General features: G+C 46.4%; 1 protein-coding gene across 1 annotated transcript in view; it reads right to left on the bottom strand.

The window, feature by feature from the left end:
- The window catches only part of LOC140467040 (semaphorin-3E-like), a 313,608-nt gene that overhangs the window by 149,710 nt on the left and 136,603 nt on the right, over window positions 1-27,295 (bottom strand). Inside the window, exon 4 of the mRNA XM_072563104.1 lies at window positions 25,966-26,085. Within this exon, the coding sequence (XP_072419205.1) occupies window positions 25,966-26,085 (120 nt within the window). The remainder of the gene's footprint in view (window positions 1-25,965; window positions 26,086-27,295) is intronic.

Below are 27,295 nucleotides of genomic sequence, written 5' to 3'. Positions count from 1 at the left end.
CAAATAAGAATGCGGAATACAGGGTTAATGGTAGGATTCTTAGTCAGGTGGAGGAACAGAGGGATCTTGGGGTCTATGTATATCGATCTTTGAAAGTTGCCACTCAGGTGGATAGAGTTTGTAAGAAGGCCTATGGTGTATTATCGTTCATTAGCAGAGGGATTGAATTCAAGAGTCGTGAAGTGATGTTGCAGCTGTACAGGACTTTGGATAGGCCACATTTGGAGTACTGTGTGCAGTTCTGGTCGCCTCACTTTAGGAAAGATGTGGAAGCTTTGGAGAGGGTGCAGAGAAGATTTACCAGGATGTTGCCTGGAATGGAGAATAGGTCGTACGAGGATAGGTTGAGAGTTCTCGGCCTTTTCTCTTTGGAACAGCGAAGGATGAGGGGTGACTTGATAGAGGTTTATAAGATGATCAGAGGAATAGATAGAGTAGACAGTCAGAAACTTTTCCCCTGAGTACAACAGAGTGTTACAAGGGGACATAAATTTAAGGTGAAGGGTGGAAGGTATAGGGGAGATGTCAGGGGTGGGTTCTTTACCCAGAGAGTGGTGGGGGCATGAAATGCGCTGCCCGTGGGAGTGGTAGAGTCAGAATCATTGGCGACCTTTAAGCGGCATTTGGATAGGTACATGGATGGGTGCTTAATCTAGGATAGAAGTTCGGCACAACATCGTGGGCCGAAGGGCCTGTTCTGTGCTGTATTGTTCTATGTTCTATGTTCTATGTTCTACCTAACTATTTACCTCCTCTCTCCTCACTGTCCAAACATACCCTCCAGGTCACGCAGTATTTTAGCTGCACTTTGCTCAATCTAGTCTACTACATTCACTGCTCACCATATGGTCTCCTCTACATTGTGGAGATGAAACAGATTGGATGACTGCTTTGCAGAATACCCCGACATTCTGTCTGTTAATATGACCCTGAGCGTCCAGTTGCCTGCCATTTCAGCATACCATCCTGTTCCCTGGCCAATATTTTTGTCTAGGGCCTGCTGCAGTGTTCCAGTGAGACTTGGCACAGGCTGGAGGAATAACACTTCCTCTTCCACCTCGGTATCTTACAGTCCTCAGGACTTAACATGAGTTTAACAATATCAGATCATGAAATATCTGATCACGGTCTGTCATGTTCACTACTGAGCCCCGAACCACTCACTCCTGGTTTGTCTGGGGTGCTTTCAGCACAACCACTCCACTGTCAATTAGTCACGCTTCACATTAGCATCTTACTCAGCACTTTTCTCTTTCCCTTATCATCACCTTTGTTTCCCCCTCCTTCATTCTTGCTCTCACTCCCTCTCTCAATCGGCACCATTTTGTGTTTTCTATTCACTCTCCCCCCCCCCACTCCATCCACTATCATCATAGAACATTGAACAATACAGCACAGAACAGGCCCTTTGGCCCTCAATGTTGCGCCGACCTGTGGACTTTTCTCAGCTTGACCCTTACACGACCCCAAAATCATCCATGAGCTTATCTAAGGATTGTTTAAATCTCCCTAATGTGGCTGAGTTGTCTATATTTGCAGGTAGGGCATTCCACGCCCTTACCACTCTCTGTGTAAAGAACCTGCCTCTGACATCTGTCTTAAATCTATCACCCCTCAATTTGTAGTTATGCCCTCTCGTACAAGCTGACGTCATCATCCTAGGAAAAAGACTTTCTCTGTCGCCCCTAACTAATACTCTGATCATCTTGTATGTCTCTATCAAATCCCCCTTAGTCTTCTTCTTTCTAATGAGAAAAGACCCAAATCTCTCAGCCTTTCCTCATAAGACCTTCCCTCCAGACCAAGCAACATCCTGGTAAATCTCCTCTGCACCTTTTCCAATGCTTCCACATCCTTCCTGTAATGGGGCGATCAGAACTGTACACAATATTCCAAGTGTGGTCACACCAGCGTTTTGTATAGTTGCAGCATGATATTACGGTTCTGAAACTCAATCCCTCTACCAATGAAATCTAACACACCGTATGCCTTCTTAACAGCACTATCCACCTGGGTGGCAACTTTCAGGGATCTATGCACATGGAATCCAAGATCCCTCTGCACATCCACACTACCAAGAATCTTTCCATTAACCAAATACTCTGCCATCCTGTAATTCTTCCCAAAGTGCATCACCTCATATTTAGCTGCATTGAACTCCATTTGCCACCTCTCAGCCCAATTCTGCAGTTTATCCAAGTCCCCCTGCAACCTGTAACATTCTTCCAAACTGTCCACTACTCCACCGACTTTAGTGTCATCTGCAAATTTACTAATCCATCCACCTATGTCTACGTCTAAGTCATTTTTAAAAATGAAAAACAGCGGTGGTCCCAAAACAGATCCTTGTGGCACACCATGAGTAACCAGACTCCAGGCTGAATATTTTCCACTAACCACCACTCGCTGCCTTTTTTCAGAAAGCCAGTTTCTAATCCAAACTGCTAAATCACCCTCAATCCCATGCCTCTGCATTTTCTCCATCAGCTTACCATGTGGAACCTTATCAAAGGCTTTACTGAAGTCAAAGTATACCACATCAACTGCCCTACCCTCATCTACATGCTTGGCCACCTTCTCAAAAAACTCAATGAGGTTTGTGAGACACGACCTGCCCTTGACGAAACCATGTTGACTATCTGAAACCGATGAGCTTCAATTGTTTCAAATACATTGCCAAGATGATTTGGGGGTCAACTGGGAACCTTTTAGAATCAAAAGTGGCACACTTTGGACCAATCATGAGAAATGATCTGGTTGGGGTAGCTGTTATCCCAGTAAATGACTTTAGTGTATTGTATTTTAGCATCAGCGCTGCACACTTGTGATGATTCAATGGCTTTGAGAAATATATTTAGTCCTACTTTATTTTATCAAGAGAGGTTTTGAACCAGAGGTCCAGGCTGTCCATTTCAAATGCAATAAGTTAAATAACTTGCTCGGTCCAGGGATTTATTTTTAAAATTGGAACAATAGAAGCAGCATGAATGGGTGGATTAGATTCCCTACAGTGTGGAAACAGGCCCTTCGGCCCAAGAAGTTTGCACCGACCCTCCGAAGAATAACCCACCCAGACCCATTTCCCTCTGACTAATGCACCTAACACATTGGACAATTTAGTACAGGCAATTCACCTGACATACACACCTTTGCACTGTGGGACAAAGCCAGAGTGTCCAGATGAAACCCATGCAGACACAAGGAAAATGTGCAAACTCCACACAGACAGTGGCCCAAGGCTGGAATCGAATCCAGACCCTTTGGCACTATGAGGTAGCAGTGCTAACTACTGAGCCACCGTGCCACCCCAACTCAGGCTCCCACAGAACAAAGGCTTTAGTTTGGCTTTCAGTAGTTATTGGGGTCTGAAGTTGGGTGTAGAAAGTAGTACATTTCTCTCGGCCACAGCAAAAAGCTGGAGTTTTCTCTCTCACAGTCTGAATTTTCTCTGTGTTCTTTCCTCCTGGACTGGAAGAATACTGCATGTGAGTCGAGAGTATGTTGCTGGAAAAACACAGCAGGTCAGACAGCATCCAAGGAGGAGAATCAACTTTTCAGGCTGGAGCTCTTCATCAGGAATGATGCTTGTGAGACCACTTATTTTATTGTATTTGCCTTTACTAAAGGTGTATTTATGGGGTGTTACTATATTAGAACAGTTGCTGCTTAGTTGTTAAGTAATCAATTATTCATTTAAAGCTTCCAATAGCATTAAAGTTACACCAATTTTTCTTCCTTTTGTTTGTATTTTAGCTGAGTGTAAGAATAAAATGTGTTTTTGTTAAAGCTGAGTAACATGACAGATTGAATTACATCTGGAACACATTACCTTCCATTTGCCTTTATATAAAGGCAAAGTTAGGGTGTAGACTACCTCCTTGATATATCTGAAGGGGTTTGATCTTGTCTGTAATGTAATGAAAAAATAACTGAGGGCCTCTGAATAATAAAGCCAATATTCTAGCAGCTGGAACTGTATCAATCACAACTGAATAACATAGTTATCAACCATTTGCTGATTAATTTCAATGGGCTATGCCAATACAAATCAGAGTTAACCTGCTTGGTTTCAAATCTAAATAAATCCTGGCAGTTGACTGTCCATCACTTTTAACTGGTGTCTTCTCCATGGCAATGCCTCTACCAGTCAGAGTCCACTTGCCAAACAATCAGACCACGCCCCTCATGCAGGATAAACGTGGTTTTCCCCTTTAAATTGCAATGAAATCAAGAAAATATTCTTTGAGAAAACATGTATTTTTTCAGCAACAGTTATAATTCATTATATTTGACAGGATTTTCATCAGCTTTTTGGATCATTACCTAAGAATTTATACTTTCAACTGCATTTTTATTATAGAACAAGCTTTCCTCATCATTTTTGAATAAAGAGAAACTTATTCTATTACGAGCAGCTTCACTGAACATCCAGATATAACAAGCTCTGTCAATTGATATCTTTTTTTTTAGCTGCTAATTGTTTTTGTAATGGACTGTTTGATAAATGGAAATTGGAAAGCTTTTGTAAGGTAAGTTTATGGTCTGCTGTGAGAGCTGGCATTAATCATGACGAGATAGTTTACTCTTTTTGTTGGTGTTATAGGTACATTGCATTGAACTGATTAAATGTTTTGGAAAATATTGTCCTAAAAGTTACTAGTAACATGTTATTTATGTTTTTGGTAATTTCACTAGATGAGGCAGACAAGAACCATTTGCCAAATCTCTTTTCCATCAAATAAATCTCCTGAGAGTAGTTGTATACAGTCACTAATCACATTGACGAAAGTTACAGCAATCTGTTGTGTTGTGAATAGACTGGGAATCCAGGAGAAAGTGAGGACTGCAGATGCTGGAGACCAGAGTTGAAAAATGTGGTGCTGGAAAAACACAGCAGGCCAGGCAGCATCCGAGGAGCAGGTGAATCAACATTTCGGGTATAAGCCCTTCTTCAGGAATCTGAAGGGCTTATGCCCGAAATGTTGATTCTCCTGCTCCTCGGATGCTGCCTGACCTGCTGTGTTTTTCCAGCACCACATTTTTCAACTCTGGGAATCCAGCCTTGGTAATAATCTTATTTCTGTACAAAACAACATAATCAAATCTGCATTTTCCTTCAGATTCAAATCAAGATGTCAAAAATGACAGTCAATTTTGCATGTTTTATGCGACCCAACTTTTGGCTTGACCCCTGACTCAAGCTCACCTTTGGCTTGACCCCTTGCTTACCTTGCACATTTCTACCATGACCTATCTATTCAAATAAACACTGCCTCTCTATCTTAGAGTTAAATAGATTGTATAGAAAGATGACGTCAGACCATATACACAATACATAGGAGCAGAAGTAGGCCATTCAGCCCATCGGGTCTGCCCCACCATTCAATGAGATCATGGCTGAATCTGATAATCCTCAGATCCACTTTCCAGGCTTTTCACCTTTGCTTCCTTTACTGATTAAAAATCTATCTATCTCAGCTTTAGGTATATTTAATGCCCCAGTCTGCTTAGTCTTCTGCAGTAATTTCACAGATTCACTGCCCTCAGAGAAAATAAAAATTCTTCCTCATCTCTGTCCTAACTGGGCAATCCCTTTCTCTGAGATAGTGCCCTCTAGTCCTACGCATTCCCACAAGGGGAAACTGCCTCTCTGCATTGATCCGATCAAGCTCCTAAGAATGTAAGTTTTAAAAAGGTCACCTTTCATTCTTTTAATTTCAATATTAGATTAGATTACATTACAGTGTGGAAACAGGCCCTTCAGCTCAACAAGTCCACACCGACCCGCCGAAGCACAACCCACCCATACCCCTACATTTACCCCTTACCTAACACTATGGGCAATTTAGCATGGCCAATTCACCTGACCTGCACATCTTTTGGACTGTGGGAGGAAACCGGAGCACCCAGAGGAAACCCACGCAGACACGGGGAGAACGTGCAAACTCCACACAGTCAGTCACCTGAGGCGGGAATTGAACCCGGGTCTCCAGCGCTGTGAGGCGGCAGTGCTAACCACTGTGCCACCATGCCACCCACAGCTCCAACTGCACAGCATCTTTTGGAAGGCTGTTTCATCCATATCAAGTATCAACTTTGTTAACTTCCTCTGGACAGCCTTCACTGTCAGTATGTTTCCTTAGGTAAGGGGCATTAAATGATTCACAGATTCCAGCAGTGCTCTGATAAGTGCCTTACATTCATTTAGAAAAACCTCCACCTGTTTGTATTCCACTTAAATTTCAATTAAGTTCAGCATCTCATTTGGCTTCCCTCTTACACACTGAATCCTTTTATCCCTTCTGAGGATTTGGATTACACCATTCAACTGCACAGACTTCAGTCTAACAGTTCCCTTCCCCCTCAGTATGACTGTACATTGTCAAATATTCCAGCCTAGATTTGTATCCCATGTCTATTACACGGTAAACAGGAAGAGAATGGAGTGGTAATCACTCTGTAACAATCATTAATATTCCCATGATTAACACAACAAAAAAAAAATTGTCTTTATATAGCTACTTTCACAATTTTAAAAATCACACAACACCAGGTTATAGTACAATAGGTTTAATTGGAAGCACTAGCTTTCGGAGCGCTGCTCCTTCATCAGGTGGAAGGAGCGTCACTCTGAAAGCTAGTGCTTCCAATTAAACCTGTTGGACTATGACCTGGTGTTGTGTGATTTTTAACTTTGTACATCCCAGTCCAACACCAGCATCTGTAAATCATGTTCACAATTTTAGAAAGCCATAATGTTCTTCCCAGCCAATAAATTACTTGAATGTACAGTCATTTGTTGCTGTGCAAGATTACAGAGAAGTTACTTTACACACAGTACAATCCCACAAATAGCAAACAAGGTGAATTAGCAGTTAATCCATTTTGACAATGTTGGCAAGAGATGAATGTTTGCTGGGTCACCAATTTTTTCTCAAACGCCAGAATAAGATCTTCTTTCATTTACCCAGAAACAGTCCCACAGCTTAGCATCTCCCCTGAAAAGAATACCTTTGCACATTGACTCCGACATTTCTGGATTGTTCTTGCTTATATCGTGCAGTGAGGACTGAATCCAGAGGTGAGAGTTTCATCAGTTGATGAACACAGACAGCTTTGATGTCATGACACAAAGATGGAGTTTAAATCAGATAAATGCGAGGTGCTGCATTTTGGGAAAGCAAATCTTAGCAGGACTTGTGCACTTAATAGTCAGGACCTAAGGAGTGTTGCTGAACAAAGACACCTTGGAGTGCAGGTTCATAGCTCCTTGAAAGTGGAGTTGCAGGTAGATAGGATAGTGAAGGTGGCATTTGGTATGCTTTCCTTTATTGGTCAGAGTATTGAGTACAGGAGTTGGGAGGTCATGTTGTGGCTGTACAGGCCACTGTTGGATTATTGTGTGCAATTCTGGTCTCCTTCCTATCGGAAAGATGTTGTGAAACTTGAAAGTGTTCCGAAAAAACTTACAAGGATGTTGTCAGGGTTGGAGGATTTGAGCTATAGGGAGAGGATGAACAGGCTGGGGCTGTTTTCTCTGGAGCATCGGAGGCTGAGGGGTGACCTTATAGAGGTTCACAAAATTATGAGGAGCATGGATAGGATAAATAGACAATGTCTTTTCCCTGGGGTCAGGGAGTCCAGAACTAGAGGGCATAGGTTAAGGGTGAGAGGGGAAAGATATAAAAGGGACCTAAGGGGCAACTTTTTCACGCAAAGGGTGGTACATGCATGGAATGAGCTACCAGGGGAAGTAGTGGAGGCTGGTACAATTGCAACATCTTTTTTAGATTGGATTAGATTCCCTACAGTGTGGAAACAGGCCCTTTGGCCCAATAGGTCCACACCGACCCTCCGAAGAGTAACCCACCCAGGCCAATTTCCCTCTGACGGATGTACCTAACAGTATGGGCAATTTAGCATGACCACTTCACCCTGACATGCACATCTTTGGACTGTGGGAGGAAACTAGAGCATCCAAAGGAAACCCATGCAGACACTGGGAGAACGTGCAAACTCCACACGGACAGTTGCCAGAGGCTGGAATCGAACCTGGGATCCTGGTGCTGTGAGGCAGCAGTGCTAACTACTGTGCCACCATGCTGCCCAGAAAGGCATTTGGATGGGTCTCTGAATAGGAAGGGTTTGGAGGGATATGGACCGGGTGCTGGCAGGTGGGATGAGATTGGTTTGGAATAGCTGGTCGGCATGGACGGGTTGGACCGAAGGGTCTGTTTCCGTGCTGTACATCTCTATGACTCTATGACTCGATTAACTCTGCTTTCTGATCACAGAGGCTGCCCGACTGCAGAATTCCTTTCGCATTTTCTGTTTCTACACTGACTCATGATTTGTTTTATGTTGTTTTATTTTCAGTTGTACTACTTTCTCCAGTTCCAAGGGAAAACTGTGGGTGTTTATGTTGTAAAGTGACACTAACCACAGCCACAACACTATTAGAAAAAGGCAAATCTGCAGGACAAGAGGCAACTTTTATATTTCTGGTTCCAATTACAGAAACTTTTGCCAAATGAACGAGTTGTTGAATAAACGAAGTCAGCACAATTAAGTACAGCTTATTTTGAACACTTGTGTGAACTACATACACAATTAGATTTCAAATACTTCCTTCTGAAAAAAGTACATCCTCTTCCATCTGTTCCTAAAACCCAAGGCAATGTTTCACTCTGAGTAAGGTTTATGATGCTGTCTGATTGCAGCTATAATTTAGGTGCTACAGCAAGGTAAGTACTTTCTGTTTCCTTACATAAAGCATGTCTTGTAAATGTTTCACAAAGTGTCAGGGATAGGGGTAGTGAATGTGTAATGACTTAATAAATCAGGAAACGATACATTTCCCCTTTCTCCACCTGTCAAATTGAGTGAACTCTCATTGCTATCCTTTAGATTTTCAGTTATATTAATGATACTGGGGAACACAACGCTGTGTACCTTTATTGCCAATGTTCTCGCCAGGACAATGCATGCCCAGTAAGATGTGGATCCAGCTACAGTCTGCAGGAGCGTTCCTAAGTTAATAATTCACTTTTTGGACAATAATATTGAACTGCTCAATGGTAGGAGCTGTCTGAATGTGCTGTGACCTGGTTAATCAGAATTTTAAATATGGAAGACGATAATATCCTGCTCATTGCCAATTACTGATGGAAGATAATGTTTCTTGGTTCTGTAAAGATTGTAATGAGATCAGCCATGTTAATGCCATAGAATATGAAGTTCCTGATTGAGGCTGTCAATCTGATCCAATCGGGGAGCCTTGGCTGACTGTTATAAACAGGATAGTCCGAGAACTGGAAGGGGCATGGGGTGGACCGAGAGCCGGAAGGTACATAGGGCGGGCTGTCTTAGAGTGGCCGGAAGGTGGGAGGGACGGGGTCTTGCTGGGTCTGTATTGTACACTGTTTATGTAACTGGGTTGGCTTTTTAATGTACAAATGTCATTGTCGCTGACCTTTATATGTGGAACTGGTATTTGGGGTTTGTGCTCATCTCCCTGTAAACTGGTTGAGTGGTAGGGTTTGGTGCCTAGCTTTGCTGCTCCTCTCCCTTGTAAAATTGCTGTTGTAAACAGCTGTAAATGTTAACTGTGTTTTGTAAACTGTTTTGTAATTTGGTTAATAAAATAAAAAAAAAATAAACAGGATAGTCCGAGAACTGGAAGGGGCATGGGGTGGACCGAGAGCCGGAAGGTACATAGGGCGGGCTGTCTTAGAGTGGCCGGAAGGTGGGAGGGACGGGGTCTTGCTGGGTCTGTATTGTACACTGTTTATGTAACTGGGTTGGCTTTTTAATGTACAAATGTCATTGTCGCTGACCTTTATATGTGGAACTGGGATTTGGGGTTTGTGCTCATCTCCCTATAAACTGTTTGAATGGTAGGGTTTGGTGCTTAGCTTTGCTGCTCCTCTCCCTTGTAAAAATTGCTGTTGTAAACAGCTGTAAATGTTAACTGTTTTTTGTAAACTGTGTTTTGTAATTTGGTTAATAAAATAAAAAAAAAAAATAATAAATAAACAGGATAGTCACCTCTTCTCCCTCATCCACCGTCCGGACACGCCTTAGCGTGCCCATTTGCCACCGGGCGGTGGAGATCCCCAGTGGAGGGCTCTCTACGCGGGAGTCCTCCCCCTTTCTCTCGGGGATCTGGGGTGGAGGGTGCTGCACGCAGCAGTCCCCTGCAACTGCAGATTGCGGTGGTTCACGGACTCCCAGCCCAACTGCTTGTTCTGTGGCGCTGTGGAGTCCGTGGACCATGTCTATATTGGGTGTGGGCGTTTGCACTCCCTTTTTGATTTTCTCCAAAACCTTCTCCTCTGTTTCTGGCTGCACTTCAGTCCCATGCTCCTGATCTTCGGGCACCCGGTACGGAGGAGGGAGGGCAGGTCCGAGGACCTCCTCGTGGGTCTGCTCCTGGGCCTGGCCAAACTGGTCATCAACAGGTCCAGGCAGCGGGCCATGGAGGGGGTCGTTAGGGCCGACTGCCTGCCCCTCTTCCGGGGTTACGTTAGAGCCCGGGTGTCCTTGGAGAAGGAGCACGCGGTGTCCACCAACACCCTGGAGTTGTTCAGGGAGAGGTGGGCACCGCAGGGAGTGGAGTGCATCATTTCTCCCTCCAACTCTATTTTGATTTAGTCCCTACCCTCCCCTTCACTGTTTTGATCACACAGCATTGCCCTGTGGTTTGAAGGGCAGTGCTTGTCACTGGCCACTTGGGTGTCTTTCCTATCTTCCTGGTGGTGGAAATTGAATAAAGATTCGTGCACTTTGTGTCTTTTCACTGTGTCTCACACCTGCACACACACACCATGGGTGCAGGGGATAAAAATAAGCACTACCGCACTTAGGTGGTGGTGTGGGGGTTAAATTTAAAAAAATATTTAAAAAAAATAAACAGGAATGTTCACTGTTTTGATCACACAGCATTGCCCTTTGATGTGAAGGGCAGAAAAAAAAAACCAAAAAAAAACAGGATAGTCACCTCTTCTCCCTCATCCACCATCCGGACACGCCTTGGCGTGCCCATTTGCCACCGGGCGGTGGGCACCGCAGGGAGTGCAGTGCATTATTTCCCCCTCCAACTCTATTTTGATTTAACCCCCGCCCTCCCCTTCACTGTTTGATCACACAGCATTGCCTTTTGTGAAGGGCACTGCTTGTCACTGGCCACTCGGGTGTTTCCTATCTTCCTGGTGGTGAATACTGAATAAAGGTTCATACACCTTGTGTCTCACACCTGCACACACACAAGGGGTGCTGGGGAAAAAATAAGCACTACCGCAGTTAGGTGGCAGTGTGAGGGTTAAATAATAAAAAAGGAAAACAAAATAAACAGGAGAGTCAGAGGTTCTGTTCACTCTGAAAGCTGGCTCCAAGGAGCCAGGCTAGTGTCAAGGACTCTTCACATGAAACTAAAGAGTGACTTGGTGAGGGGAAATTGACCTCTGTGGAGCTATTAAGTAAAAATTAGGACTGCAGATGCTGGAAATCAGAGTCTAGAGTAGAGTGGTACTGGAAAAATCACAGGTGGTCAGGTAGCATCCGAGGAGCAGGAAAATCAACGGTTCAGGCAAAAACTCTTTGTCAGGAATCCTGTGAGACTATTTCTGATTCCAGTGTTTTTATTAATTTATAAAGCAAATGTACGTAATGAGAAAACACATGGTCCCTTATCAGTTCTTTCCACTTGCTTTGCCTTTCTGAAAAACGCCTGAGAGAGGGGTAGATGGTCCTAAGGACCAAGGCCCATATACTGGAGGATCTGTGACCATTGAACATACAACAATACCCAAAGCACACAGGGGAGGGGGATAATTCACCCCCAAACATGCAGGAAAGCTTAGGCATGGGCACACTATCGGCTGACCAATAGAATCTCCGAGGAACTGTTTGTCCAATCACAGGCTGGTTTCCTCTCATCCTTGCTGATGAGAGGTCCAAGTGGCAGAGGTCAGGGATCATATACACAAGAAGGAGGGTTTGGTTGGGCTGGTGAAACCCAAGTTGCTCAGGGACAAAGACACTGCAAGGGGGAGGGAGGGCTACATGGGGTAAGAGGAGGAGACAGATGGAGGCTACAGAGTGTGGAGAGAGGGAGGTGTGAGGGGAAAGAAGCTGCAAAACATGGACAGTATTGAGTAGTAACAGTGCTGATTGGATCATCAGACATGATGATGCCTTTTGGCCTTTTGGCTAAGATCAAGTGTTGTGAGGCTAGGATCAAGTATCTGTTCTTATCAGGACTGGTTGCGCGTCATCAGAGCTAGTGAAGAGATCATCGTGATTGGACGTTGGAGGATCGTTTGGTTGTGCTGACATGGTCTTGGTGGATCTTCATGCTGGCTTTGGCCTAACGCCAATTCAGGGACCAGCCTACCTCAGAGCTATGGCCTCGACAGCTGCCCACAGCCCTGGGCAGGGGGTTCGAAACATAGTCAGGGTGATTGTGAAGAAGATTGAGGATCGTACGCCACTCAACTGCACCTTGTTTATTAAGAAGGTACTGCTGGGATGCTGTGGGTTCGCTGCAGCGGACGTGTACTGCCTGCAGGATTTCCCTGGGGCAGGCTACTTTGATGTGACCTTCAGAAGTGTGAAGCGTGAAGCAGTGCGAACAGCTACTGAAGGTCTTCAAGGAGAAGGAAGGGGAGCCGCTGTTCTCCATCTTGTCGGCGACCCCATTGTGTGTGCTTCCTGCACAGAGGAATCGGGTTGTTACAATCCATATGTACAACCCTTATGTTCCAGCGGCTGATGTTCTGACCTTCCTGGGAAGGTACGTCCAAGTTGAGGGAGAAGCCACTGATGTGATCGACCCCTATGGGATCTGGACCAGTAAGCGGCAGGTCAGGGTAACTCTGAGGTCCGATGATAGTGGGAACATCCTCCACCCACCCTCTAGCTTCGCAATTGGAGGGAGCAGAGGCTACCTGACATATGCAGGGCAGCCGAAAGTGTGCCCAACCTGCGGGAAGTCAGGACACGTGGCGGCGGATTGCAAAGTGACCATCTGCAGGAACTGCAAACAGGAGGGTCACTTGACTAAGGACTGTCAGGAAGAAAAGAGCTGCAACCTGTGTGGAGAGGCGGGCCATATGTATAAGACCTGCCCAAGACGGGGGGGCCCCACTTACGCACAGATGGCTGGAGGTGGCAATGTGAGCCGTGGACCCCCAAAGACCAGTAAGGTCCACCCAGACAGCAGGGAAACGGAGTCTGGTGGCACCCAGAAAGAAGAACAGGCTGGAGTGGAGGAGGCGGCAGCCAGCGGAGAGACACAGCTGCTGATCCTAGCTCTAGATGGGCAGATGGAAGAAATGGAGGAGGAGGTAATCAAGCAGGGAGAGGAGTGGATACCTGTTAAAAACAGGAAGAGGAAATCTTGCCAGGCCCCCAAAGCCTCCCAGCAAAGGGGGAAAAGACAGCTGCATGAGGGAGGAACGGCCAGCTCTTCGGTGGGGGAAGATGGACGCAAAGAAGGCCATCACCACCAGAAGAAGAGACAGAGCGCCGTCGGTAAAGAGGAGGGCATTTCCTCCCAACCAGGAAACAACGGAACCCCCGAAGTCCACCTCCCACCCAGTGAGAACCAGGGGGTACCCACTGCCCCACAACTACAGGCAACCGAGAGCTGTGATCCTCTGACAGTCCCACTGTCAGACACAGAACTGGACAGTGAGGACCCTTGCCTTGGCTCAATGACACCAGAGCGGGTAAATGACCCCAGTCAGGAGCTGGATAGCTACCTCAGCCCAGCGAAGGTCCAGCAGTTCGTGCTTACCTTGGGGATGTAGACAGCCACCCCAGAGACAGGACAGTCAAATGGACAATGGTAACCCCCATAAACTGGGGGTTAAAGAAGTTTCATTTGCTTTCATATAACAGGGCACCCACTCAGTAGGTGGGTTCTGCTGAAGCCACAGCCAAATACCAAGAGACTGGATAGTTAATAAATGTAATTGTTAATAGGATAACTGTGAATTCGATTAATTCAATTTGTTCTTTTTAATGTTAAGACATGCAATGTATATAACTATGAACGACATGGAAAATTGTACAAGTACCAACGATTTATTTACATGAATAAAGTATATTTTGAAATTTAAAAAAAGCGGATGTGTACTGCCTGCAGGATTTCCCTGGGGCAGGCTACTTTGATGTGACCTTCAGAAGCGTGAAGCGTGAAGCAGTGCGAACAGCTCCTGAAGGTCTTCAAGGAGAAGGAAGGGGAGCCGCTGTTTTCCATCTTGTTGGCGACCCCTTTGTGTGTGCTTCCTGCACAGAGGAACCGGGTTGTTACAATCCATATGTACAACCCCGATGTTCCAGCGGCTGAGGTCCTGACCTTCCTGGGAAGGTACGTCCAAGTTGAGGGAGAAGCCACTGATGTGATCGACCCCTACGGGATCTGGACCAGTAAGTGGCATTTCAGGGTAACTCTGAGGTCCGATGATAGTGGGAACATCCTCCACCCGCCCTCTAGCTTCGCAATCGGAGGGAGCAGAGGCTACCTGACATATGCAGGGCAGCCGAAAGTGTGCCGAACCTGCGGGAAGTCGGGACACGTGGCGGTGGATTGCAAAGTGACCATCTGCAGGAACTGCAAACAGGAGGGTCACTTGACTAAGGACTGCCAGGAAGAAAAGAGCTGCAACCTGTGCGGAGAGGCGGGCCACATGTACAAGGCCTGCCCAAGACGAGGAGCCGCCACCTACGCACAGATGGCTGGAGGTGGCAACACGAGCCGCGGACCGACAAAGTCCAGCGAGGTACCGCGAATCAGCAAAGGAACGGTGTCTGGAGGTACCCAGAAGGAAGGGCAGGCTGTAGCAGAGCAGGCGGCAGACAGCGGGGAGATGCAGCAGCCGACCCAAGGTCCTGCAAGACAGACGGAGGAAATGGAAGAGGAGGGAATCAAAGGAGACAGAGGATTGGATTACTGTCAAAAGCAGGAAGAGGAAACCTCTCGAGGGCCCCAAAGCCACCCAGCGAAAGGGGAAGAGACACCTACAAGATGAGGATACAGGCAGCTCCTCCGAGGGTGAGGACGGGCGCAAGAAGGGTCATCACCGGAGGAAGAGGCAGAGCGCCGTGGGGAGAAAGGAGGGCAGCACCGCCCAAGAAGGAAAAGTCGATCCCTCTGAGGGGATGGGTGAAGGCCTCCCCCTACCCGGTGAGAACCAAGGGGTACCCACCGGCCCACAGCTCCAGGTAACTGGGAGCAGCGGCCCAGTGACAGCCCTGCTGTCAGATGGAGAACGGGGCGATGCGGACCCTGGGTCTGACACGATGACACCAGAGCGGGGAAATGACTCCAGTGTGGAGCTGGACAACTACCTCAGCCCTGGGAAGGTCCAGCAGTTTGCCGTCACCACGGGGATGCACGCAGCTACCCCACAGGAGCAAGACCAGAAGAAAATGGACACTGGTAACCCCGTAAACTGGTAAAATGGGGTTTAAAATTGCCAGCATAAATGTGCGTAGCATTAAATCGGCTACGCGATGTGTTTCTATGATGGCCTTCCTGGCCAATGTTAAAGCCAACGTCCTGTTTCTGCAGGAGAGTGGGATACCGCACCTCAGCAGTTACAGGCGATGATCGAGCTTGTGGGCCCATGGGCCATCAGTGTGGTTGGGGTGCAACGATAACCGCTCCTCAGGCCTGGGTATCCTGTTGCGGGGAGGCAACTTCACCATCTCCGAGGTTAAGGAGGTGGTGGGCGGGTGCCTCCTTGTCGCGGACGTTAAATACAGAAACGCTCCCGTGAGACTAATCAACGTGTACGCCCCAGTGGGTAAGAGTGAACGGTTGGCCGTCCTGCAACAGCTTCCACTGCTGCTGGCTACGTCCAGGCCGGTCATTCTGGCCGGAGACTTCAACTGTATCATTGATGCAGATGGATGATCCGGCGGGGGGGACAGTAAACCGGACGCTACGTCCAGAGCCCTGATGGAAACGGTCAAAGACGCCAAGCTGCACGACGTCTTCAGCACCCCTGCAGATGGAGCACAGCGTAGATACACCTGGTCACGGGCAGACGGGTCTATCCGCTCAAGGATAGATTACCTGTCTGTGTCCCGAACGCTCTCGGTCAGATCCACCGACGTCAAGCCGGTGTTCTTCTCTGACCACTGCCTCCTGCTGGCCGACTGTCACCTACAGGATGAACAGCGGGTGGGCAAGGGAACGTGGAAACTGAACACTAAGCTGTTGACCCCGGGAAACATCGAAGAGCTCAAGAGGGATTACGCAGGTTGGAGAACCGTGAAGCCCCTCTTTGAGTCCCCAGTGGACTGGTGGGAAATGATAAAAGGGAACATCAAGAGGTTCTTTATCCTCAAAGGTGTCCAGGAGGTGAGAGAGAGGCGTGGAAAACTGTCCCAGCTCCAGGAAAGTATGCAGAACCTGCTCCTGCTGCAGACGATGGGGGTCGATGTCACGGAGGACCTCCAGGAGGTGAAGGGCCAGCAAGCCTCGCTCTTTGCCTCGGAGGCCTCCAGGATAATCTTCCGGTCCAGGGTCTGCTCGATGGAGCAGAACGAGACGTGCTCACGTTTCTTCTTCCAGAAGGTGCACAAAGAGAGCTCCATGCTCAGCAGCCTGAAGGAAGAAGATGGCTCGGTAACGTCATCTCAGGCTGACGTCATGAGGATCAGCAAATCCTTCTACGCCAGTCTGTATGACTTGAAGCCAACTGACAGCGCGGCCTCCCAGTCGTTCCTGTCCTCTATCACGGAGGTCCTAGATGATGGAACACGAGAGAGGCTGGACCAGCCGCTATCTCTGGATGAGCTGACCAAGGCCCTCGAGTCCTTCGAAAAGAATAAAACTCCAGGAAGCGACGGCTTACCGGTCGAGGTTTATTCTGCTCTGTGGGACTTGATTGGCCAGGACCTGCTGGAGGTGTATGTCAGTATGCTTCGGGCAGGTACCATGAGTGAATCCATGAGGAAAGGCATCATCACCCTCATCTACAAGCGGAAGGGGGAGAGGGAGGAAATTAGAAATTGGAGACCAATCTCACTGTTAAATACAGACTACAAAATCCTGTCAAAGGTCATCGCCAACCGGGTCAGGTCTGCTCTGGGATCGGTGATCCACCCGGACCAAACCTGTGCTGTACCGGGCAGGAAGATCTCTGAGAGTCTCGCACTCCTCAGGGATACGATCGCCTACGTGCAGGACAGGGGGGTGGACACCTGCCTCATCAGCCTGGACCAGGAGAAAGCCTTTGACAGGATATCGCATACATATATGAGGGATGTCCTCTCCAAAATGGGCTTTGGGGAGGGAATCGGAAATTGGATCAGACTGCTCTACACCAACATTGTCAGTGCAGTCTCAATCAATGGGTGGGAATCAGATAGCTTCCCTGTAAGATCTGGAGTCAGGCAGGGATGCCCCCTCTCACCCGCCTTGTTTGTGTGTTGCACAGAGCCATTTGCCGAATCCATCAGGAAGGATGCGAGCCTGAGAGGGGTGACTATTCCTGGCAGCGGGGCCCTGTAGTCAAGGCCTCCCTGTACATGGATGACGTCGCTGTTTTCTGCTCGGATCCGCTGTCCGTGCACAGACTCATGTGCATCTGTGACCAGTTTGAATGGGCCTCGGGTGCCAAGGTAAACCGAGGCAAGAGCGAGGCCATGCTCTTCGGGAACTGGGCCGACCAATCCTCTATCCCCTTCACCGTCAGGACCGACCACCTGAAGGTGCTGGGTATTTGGTTCGGGGGGGGCTGGGGCGTGCGCCAAGACCTGGGCGGAGCGGATCAGGAAGATGAGACAGAAACTAGGCAGATGGGGGCAACGGTCGCTCTCCATCGTGGGAAAAAACCTGGTCATCAGGTGTGAGGTACTCTCAGTATTGCTATATGTGGCACAGGTCTGGCCTATCCCTAGTACCTGTGCCGCCGCAGTCACCCGGGCCATCTTCCAATTCATTTGGAGATTAAAGATGGACCGGGTCCGATGAGACTCAATGTACAAAGACCAGTGCAATGGGGGAAAAATCACGCCCAATGCCACCCTCACCCTGATGGCCACCTTTGTGTGTGGCTGCATCAAGCTGTGCGTGGATCCCCGGTACGCAAGCACCAAGTGTCACTACGTACTGAGGTTCTACCTGTCCCCGGTGTTGCGAAGGATGGGCCTGGCCTCGCTGCTGCGGAACGCTCCGAGTAGTTGGACCATTCCGTATCACCTGTCCTTCGTGGAGAAATTTATGAGGAAAAACACGTTTGACCACAAGTCCATCAGGAAGTGGTCAGCACGTAGTGTCCTTGAGACACTTCGGGAAAAGGAGAGGCCAGATCATGTCGAGTGGTTCCCTGAGCAGACTGTCAAAGCCATTTGGCAGAATGCCTCATCGCCAGAACTTTCCAACAAGCACCAAGACGTGGCTTGGCTGGTGGTGAGAAGGGCTCTGCCTGTGAGATCCTTTATGCACGCCCGGACTCTCAGCCGCACCACACGCTGCCCTCGAAGTGGCTGCAGTGGGGACGAGACTGTCACACACCTCCTTCTGGAATGTGCCTATGCAGAGGAAGTCTGGAGAGGAATGCAGTGGTGCTTGTCGAGGTTTGTCCCGAGCAGCGCCGTGACGCGGGACTCCGTGCTCTACGGCTTGTTCCCCGGGACTCACACCGAGACGAACATTAACTGCGGCTGGAGGATCATCAACTCGGTGAAGGACGCTCTCTGGGCGGTCCGAAACCTGTTGATCTTCCAGCTGAAGGATTTGGCCCCGACTGAGTGTTGCAGACTGGCACATTCCAAGGTCCAAGACTACGTGTTGAGGGACGCGCTGAAGCTTGGGGCAGCTGCCGCCAAGGCGCGGTGGGGAAAGACCACCGTGTAAGATCGGCCTGCCTAAAGAAGAACAGGGGGCCCATGCGGACGTTTTTTTGGGCTCTGCTGATGCCTCAGCCAAATATATGTGCATAAGATTGAGAAATGCACAGACCTGTATATAACAATGATAAATTCTGATCAGTGTATGTAAATGTTGACATATGTATGGCATGACCAAATGTACAGACCATCAAATCATTTTATGAATAAAGTATATTTTTGAAATAAAAAAGCGGATGTGTACTGCCTGCAGGATTTCCCTGGGGCAGGCTACTTTGATGTGACCTTCAGAAGCGTGAAGCGTGAAGCAGTGCGAACAGCTCCTGAAGGTCTTCAAGGAGAAGGAAGGGGAGCCACTGTTTTCCATCTTGTCGGCGACCCCATTGTGTGTGCTTCCTGCACAGAGGAATCGGGTTGTTACAATCCATATGTACAACCCCGATGTTCCAGCGGCTGATGTCCTGACCTTCCTGGGAAGGTACGTCCAAGTTGAGGGAGAAGCCACTGATGTGATCGACCCCTATGGGATCTGGACCAGTAAGCGGCAGGTCATGGTAACTCTGAGGTCCGATGATAGTGGGAACATCCTCCACCCGCCCTCTAGCTTCGCAATCGGAGGGAGCAGAGGCTACCTGACATATGCAGGGCAGCCAAAAGTGTGCCGAACCTGCGGGAAGTCGGGACACGTGGCGGTGGATTGCAAAGTGACCATCTGCAGGAACTGCAAACAGGAGGGTCACTTGACTAAGGACTGTCAGGAAGAAAAGAGCTGCAACCTGTGTGGAGAGGCGGGCCACATGTATAAGACCTGCCCAAGACGGGGGGGCCCCACTTACGCACAGATGGCTGGAGGAGGCAATGTGAGCCGGGGACCCCCAAAGACCAGTAAGGTCCACCCAGACAGCCGGGAAACGGAGTCTGGTGGCACCCAGAAAGAAGAACAGGCTGGAGTGGAGGAGGCGGCAGCCAGCGGAGAGACACAGCAGCTGATCCTAGCTCTAGATGGGCAGATGGAAGAAATGGAGGAGGAGGTAATCAAGCAGGGAGAGGAGTGGATACCTGTTAAAAACAGGAAGAGGAAATCTTGCCAGGCCCCCAAAGCCTCCCAGCAAAGGGGGAAAAGACAGCTGCACGAGGGAGGAACGGCCAGCTCTTCGGTGGGGGAAGATGGACGCACAGAAGGCCATCACCACCAGAAGAAGAGACAGAGCGCCGTCGGTAAAGAGGAGGGCATTTCCTCCCAACCAGGAAACAATGGACCCCCCAAAGTCCACCCTCCATCCAGTGAGAACCAGGGGGTACCCACTGCCCCACAACTACAGGCAACCGAGAGCTGTGATCCTCTGACAGTCCCACTGTCAGACACAGAACTGGACAGTGAGGACCCTTGCCTTGGCTCAATGACACCAGAGCGGGTAAATGACCCCAGTCAGGAGCTGGATAGCTACCTCAGCCCAGCGAAGGTCCAGCAGTTCGTGCTTACCTTGGGGATGTAGACAGCCACCCCAGAGACAGGACAGTCAAATGAACAATGGTAACCCCATAAACTGGGGGTTAAAGAAGTTTCATTTGCTTTCATATAACAGGGCACCCACTCAGTAGGTGGGTTCCGCTGAAGCCACAGCCAAATACCAAGAGACTGGATAGTTAATAAATGTAATTGTTAATAGGATAACTGTGAATTCGATTAATTTAATCTGTTCTTTGTAATGTTAAGACATGCAATGTATATAACTATGAACGACATGGAAAATTGTACAAGTACCAAAGGTTTATTTCTATGAATAAAGTATATTTTGAAATAATTTTTTTAAAAATCAGACATGATGATAGTGAGTATCTAAGTAGGCTTAAATGGGCTGAATAATCTTTTCCTGCTCCTTTACTTTTCTGTAGGCTTATGAATAAACTTGTCAACAAAGGAATACCCAACTAATTAGTAACTAATTAAACTAGAAAGCACAAGGCAATGAATTCCTTGCAAAACAATGTGGAAACTCTAGTTTAAGATTGTGGATATTCAGGAGCTACCATACACAGGGCAAATAGAGTCATAGAATGCTCACCATATGGGAACAGACTATTTGGCCCATCAAGTCTGCACTGACTGTCCGAAGAGGATCCCACCATAACCATCACCGCCCCACCCCATCTCTGCATTTCCCCATGGCTAATCCACCTAACCTGCACAACCCTGAACACTATGGGCAATTTACCATGGCCACTCTACCTAATTTACACATCTTTGGACTGTGGGAGGAAACCATGGAGTCACAGGGAGAACGTGCAAACTCCACACAGAGTCACCAGAGGGTGGAATCAAACCAGTGTCCTTGGTGTGGTGAGGCTGCAGTGCTTATCACTGAGTCACAGTAATGGACACTGTATTCATTGTTAATTTAAATCTGCGATGCAGTGAAAAGCCAAGTGACTGCCTGGGGTTAAAATCTTATATTAGATTAGATTACTTACAGTGTGGAAACAGGCCCTTCGGCCCAACAAGTCCACACCGCCCCGCCGAAGCGCAACCCACCCATACCCTGACATCTACATCTACATCTACATCTACCCCTTACCTGACACTACGGGCAATTTAGCATGGCCAATTCACCTAACCTGCACATCTTTGGACTGTGGGAGAAAACCGGAGCACCCGGAGGAAACCCACGCAGACACGGGGAGAATGTGCAAACTCCACACAGTCAGTCGCCTGAGGCGGGAATTGAACCCAGGTCTCTGGTGCTGTGAGACAGCAGTGCTAACCACTGTGTCACCGTGCCGCCCACGATATCTTTGACCATATGCAATAGAAACACTTTAGCTGTGTCCTCACCAGTTTATAGAAGATTTATTTATGCATTTTGTGTATGAAATTATGTCAAATATTTTAAAAACAACTTTTGTTGCTAACTTATGTCCATTGTCTTGTTCCAACTTAATTCCTGCAGGGTCTAAGAAATGAATGCTTCCTTTGTGTGTAATGGTTTCAGGATCAATTGAAAGCGAGTAATTTTTGAGGATATTGATGCAATCTTCAAATGTTGCTTCTCCGCCAACCCAAAAAACCCATTTATCAACAGAAACACACAGTGTTTTTACAATGACTTTATCACCGAATAAGGAGTGCAAAGGTAGCTGCAGAAGTTAAAATATAGAAAACATTAAGGTGGGGCTTTATGGAAAAACAAGTATTTTGACTTAGTCTTTAATTTTGAAAGATGGAGGAGGTTAAAGATTGGGATTTGTAAATTCAGGTGTCTTGAAGCGGATAAAGCCAGGCCCCATGATTTCCCTCCCTCCTTCCCTGCCCTGTTTCTGGGGAAAGTGCTGCTCTTTAGGTGGTAACAACTACCCTTGTGTTCAATTTACAGGAATGTGATGGTGTTGATGTCATCCTGGACCACACCAACATAAAGGTAGCTCAGGAAACCTCTGACCTCACTGTGTGAGCAATCAGGAGAGAGAATGGTAGCAGGTCAAAACATTTGTATGTGAGAGTAGACAAGAGACATTCAAAATATTCATGTCTGCAATAGTTTTTAAAAAACATGAAATCTAATATGTACTATAAATTACTTCCTCCTGTTTTGATAGAATATGACAGATTAACCCTTTAGAAGTAATTTTCCATACATTTAGGATATAAAATATGATCGCATGGTCAAGAGTAATATAACAAGGGTAATTTGGGTACATATTTTGACTGTTTTCTTGGCCTGAAACATGTCTGCTGGAGGCACGTTTGGAAAACCGTGTTCATAAGGGTTTATGGAAGTATAATGGCACTTAAGACCAATGCATCTGGATTTTTGACACCAGGGGGAATGTTACTGAGAAAAGCAATTGAGGCTGGAGACTGAATGGAAGGGTTTTATGTTGAGTCTTTACATTGTACTTGATTGTGTTTCCTTAAGGAATGGGAACTGATGTCTTGTGGACTCCCCTCTCCTCATGATACCATGGAAAGAGACCGACATGTTACCCAGCCAATAAAATTCATATCCCAGTTGTCTCTGGCATCATAAATCAGGTGCAGTCAACTGGTAAAATAAGACCACATTATTTAGAAATGTCAGTCACTAAACAGCTAGCTTTTGTAAGGGAAGAATTACACTCAATATGTAGATCATCTTGAGTGGCAATCCCAATACTGGATTGTGTGTCCATTTGCTGAATTAAATGCCTTTTATCTCAAGAATTCCAACAGGAATCTTTGGCTAATTCATAGAAGACCTATCTAGCTGTAAAATGGCAGCACACTGAGACCAGAAGAATATCATTCAGGTCCGGTATAGCTTTACACAGTGGTGCTGAACCCCTCAGTGCGACAGGATTTAGACTACATAAGATAGCATCTGTCAACCAGTTTAGTGCATCAATGTAATGAGTAAACAATCCAACTGTCAAAACCTTTAAGCTTAATAATTATCTTACAATCTCAGGGCAGCAACCTAACAAAACACAGAGTAATTATCCACAACACAAGGATGTATTTGCTCAGAATAGTCCTTTCTTCAACTTTGATTGGATATGGACCTGGTTAACAAAGCCATCAATTGTTGCCAGTCCCAAATTGCCCTTCTTTTGACTGACTTACTCAGCCATTTCAGAAGGCAGTTTAGAGTCAACCACATTGCATTGTTTATAGAGACACACATAGGCCAGATGAGGTATGGATGGCAGATTTCTTTCCCTAAATCAGTGAACCAGATAAATTTTTACAAAAATCGACAATGGTTTCATGGTTATTACCACTGAGACTAGATTTCAACTCCAGATTTATTGATGGAATTTAAATTCCATTGGTTGCCATGCTAGGATTGGAATCCATACAGTGAGAGAATTGATCAGGGACTCTGGATTCATGATGCCATCATCTGCACCAGTTGCAGTCCATGATCGAGGAGATGGCTGGACCCAGGGCAAAGTAATTTTATATCGTCTGGATCAGTGTATTAGACGAGCACAAGGGAATCAAGGGTTAAGGGGAAAAGGCAGGAAACTGGAGTTGAGGATTATCAGATCAGCCACGATCTCATTGTATGGTGGAGTAGACTCAATGGGCTGAATGAATTAATTCTCCTCTGACAAATTATGGACATATGGGCTGTTGGTTTGTTAGAGCATTAGCACAGAAACAATCTGGTACTTATCCAGCTAAAGAGTTTATTTCAGTTACAGAGAAGGTCAACTCATCTTTGATCACAGGCATAGAAGAGTTAGATTTTGCCAAACAAAAAATGAGCGATTTGGCTCAAAGTGTCAATTTTGATGAGTTTTGCGAGTGATTCCTGTCTGCGAATCTGGCAAGTCTTCTCACCATATCTTAGAAAACATGCTTCACTCTAATCCTAATGACTTCTGTACCGCAAGATGCCCCACACATCCAAATATAACCTCATGCTATCACTCGTCCTAGCAGCAACACCTTATCAGTGCCATCTATAAAAGCCCAATGTGCACCTGGACAAGCATCCTTAGTCTGGGGTTATCCTGGGTCTTTTCTGACTTCTTTCTCCAGACATGGCAGATAGGGAAAATTGATGCCCCATTTTCTGGGCCCTGCCCTGGAGGTTCCTGCTGACACAGTTGGTGGGATTCCCTGAGCACACAGCATCCTTGCTGCAGTGTTAAAATGAGAGTTACCAGAGCAACCTGAGGGCCAGTATTGAAGGGCAGAGCATCCTGTGAGTCTATCACAGATGTGCCATGATGTTTTATAGAGGCTGGTACATGTCAGATGCCAATGTCTGTGGATGTGGGTTGTGCATGACCAGTGCTTCCCCTGAGATGTCAGTGCCCAGTAACCAACATGGAGGTTATTTACAGCATGCAGTGACCAGGTATCCAGTTAGATTTCCATGTCGAGAATTCTCAACATCTCGTTTATTCGCAGTGAATGATGGGATAGAAAGCTGCTTCTTAATGAGGTGTGATTGCTCATTGATCTGGTTGTTACTCGGTAATAATTCCCCTTCATGAGCAACTCACCACAGCCAGGTATAAGCTCATCTTGATGGCCAGCATTTAGTTAAAAGGTTCCACATTTGCCCCAGTGTAGAGCTGGGCATCACTGATCTGCTGTCACATTTCTCACATCACTCAGCCCAATATGTTTGCTTCACTGCCAAATAAACCTGATCATTACTTCAAATTGAATTCTAAATTAAAAGTATTGATTAGCTTGAAAAACTGATCAATTTTGCCCACATTCCAAATACATATGGATAAGAACACTTCTTGAATATATGACAGTTAATTATTAGAGATTTAATTCCTCAAACTTTAGTATTTATTCCATGTGAAATAGCAGTCCTCTCGATTGCATGAGAAAACAAATCAGCTGTGAGTATTTGCATCATCCGGATCAATACTGGAGTGGGAAGTAGCAACAAAATTCAAGGTAAGATTCCGAAAATGGAAGGAAGGGAGGAATAAAGGGATTACATTCATACTGGGAGTTTTCAGAGAAAAAAAAAATTGCGTGAATGATCAGACAGGAACTAATGGCCTTCACAAAATGCAACACTAATCATTCCACGAGATTTGAACAAACAAGACAATTCCATGATGTTGGTTTTAGGTTATTTTATTTTCCAGATTTACACTTACTTTTTAGAAGGTTATTAATGTATCCACAATTCAGTTTTCTGTAATAAATTATTTGCAAACAATTCCAGTATCAACAGTTTCAGAAACTAGCCCAGAAAAGATGCAGTCATTAACACTAAGGAAATGTTTGACTTGGTTGTCTGAATCTGTTCACTCTGCTGCTGAGGATTTGATCATCAGCATGAAACAATTCAATATTTCAACCGTTAATTTAATAAATTTATTTGGATGTTTCACTGGATAGTATTACAATAATAAAGTTGTCCATGTAATCCCATCAAAAATATTACCTACAAAGCCAGAACATTTATGAGCCATTTTTTTGTCTGATTCCAGAGAATACTATCTCATACCACAACGTTTAACAGCACCCTTTAGGTCAAGAGTTTCACTCATTTCAGTTTAAACCTGTAATCCTACAGTACATGCTGCAGCAGTTTCACACAAAAACACACCAGGAATGCTTCACTGACACATTTGCCTTACCTCAGCCCAACGACCCACTCTGATAAAGGCGCAGCCTGGATCGAAGGCCCCTGTCCCACAGGCCAGGAGGTGAGATCGATTGTATGAATGAAGAACACGGATAAAATTTGCACATTCTGACTGCAGACAAAGGAAAAGAGAGTGATGTAAACAATGATACGATACTTCTTCTCATTCATTTACATGATATGGGTGTCATGGGCTGGGAATGAATTTATTGTCCTTCTCTAATTGCCCTGGAGAGCTACTTTTCATAGCTACTGCTGTCTGAGCAGAATGGGGACCCCCACAATGCTCTTAGGGAGAGAGTTTCAGGACTTTGATCAAGCTACACTAAAAGAACAGCAATATATTTCCATGTTAGAATAGTAGGTGGCTTGGAGAGAAACTTGCAGATGATGGCATTCCCATATGCCATAGAAATGCAGAAAATAGGAACAGGAGGAGGTCATTCAGCCCCTGAAGCTTGCTTCACCATTATAATACGATCATGGCTGATCATCCAATTCAGTCTCCAGTATCTGCTTTTTCTTCATTCCCTTTGATCCTTTTAGTGCCAAGAACTATATCTAAGTCCTTCTTGAAACCCTTTAATATATCTGCAGCCCTTGTCTTTCTGGCCAGCAGAGATCTTGAATTTGGAAGATGCATTTGAGTTGTGCCATTCTGTAGGCAGTGCACACCACTGCTACTGAGCATCGACAGTGGAGGGAGTGGAGGTTTGTGAATGTGATGCCCATGAAATGGACTTTGTCCTGGATGCTATCGAGCCTCGAGTGTGTTTGGAGCTGCACCCATCAAGGGCAGGTGGGGAATAATTCGTCAAACTACTGACTTGTGCCTTGTAGGTGGTGGACAGATTTTAGGGATTCAGGAAGTGAGTTAGCTGCTGCAGGACTTCTAGTCTCTGACTTGCTCTAGCTACCATATTTAGATGGCTAGTTCAGTTGAGTTTCTGGTCAATGGTAACCCCCAGGATAGTGATAATGAAGATTCAATGATAGTAGAATGATTGAATGTGAAGGGGCAGTGGAGGATTGTCTCTTATTGAAAGTGGTCATTGCCAACCCAAGCCTGGATATTGTCCAGACCTTGATATATTTAGATAGGCTTTGCTTTGGTCTCTGAGAAGTCTCTATGAATGATGCCAAACATTGTGCGTCATTGGTGCAAGTCCCTACTTCTGACCATATGATGGACAGAAGGTCATTGATGAAGCAGCTGAAGATGGTTTGCCCTTGGACACTATCCTGAGGAACTCCTGCAGAGATGTCCTGGAGCTAAGATGACGGACCTTCAATATCCACACATGTGTGGTAGGACTCTAACC

The sequence above is a fragment of the Chiloscyllium punctatum genome, chromosome 44 (genome assembly GCF_047496795.1).
Source record: "Chiloscyllium punctatum isolate Juve2018m chromosome 44, sChiPun1.3, whole genome shotgun sequence".
NCBI classification, from domain to species: Eukaryota; Metazoa; Chordata; class Chondrichthyes; order Orectolobiformes; family Hemiscylliidae; genus Chiloscyllium; species Chiloscyllium punctatum.
Note: the sequence above shows the minus strand (reverse complement) of the source record. Positions and strands in the feature narration are given on the sequence as shown.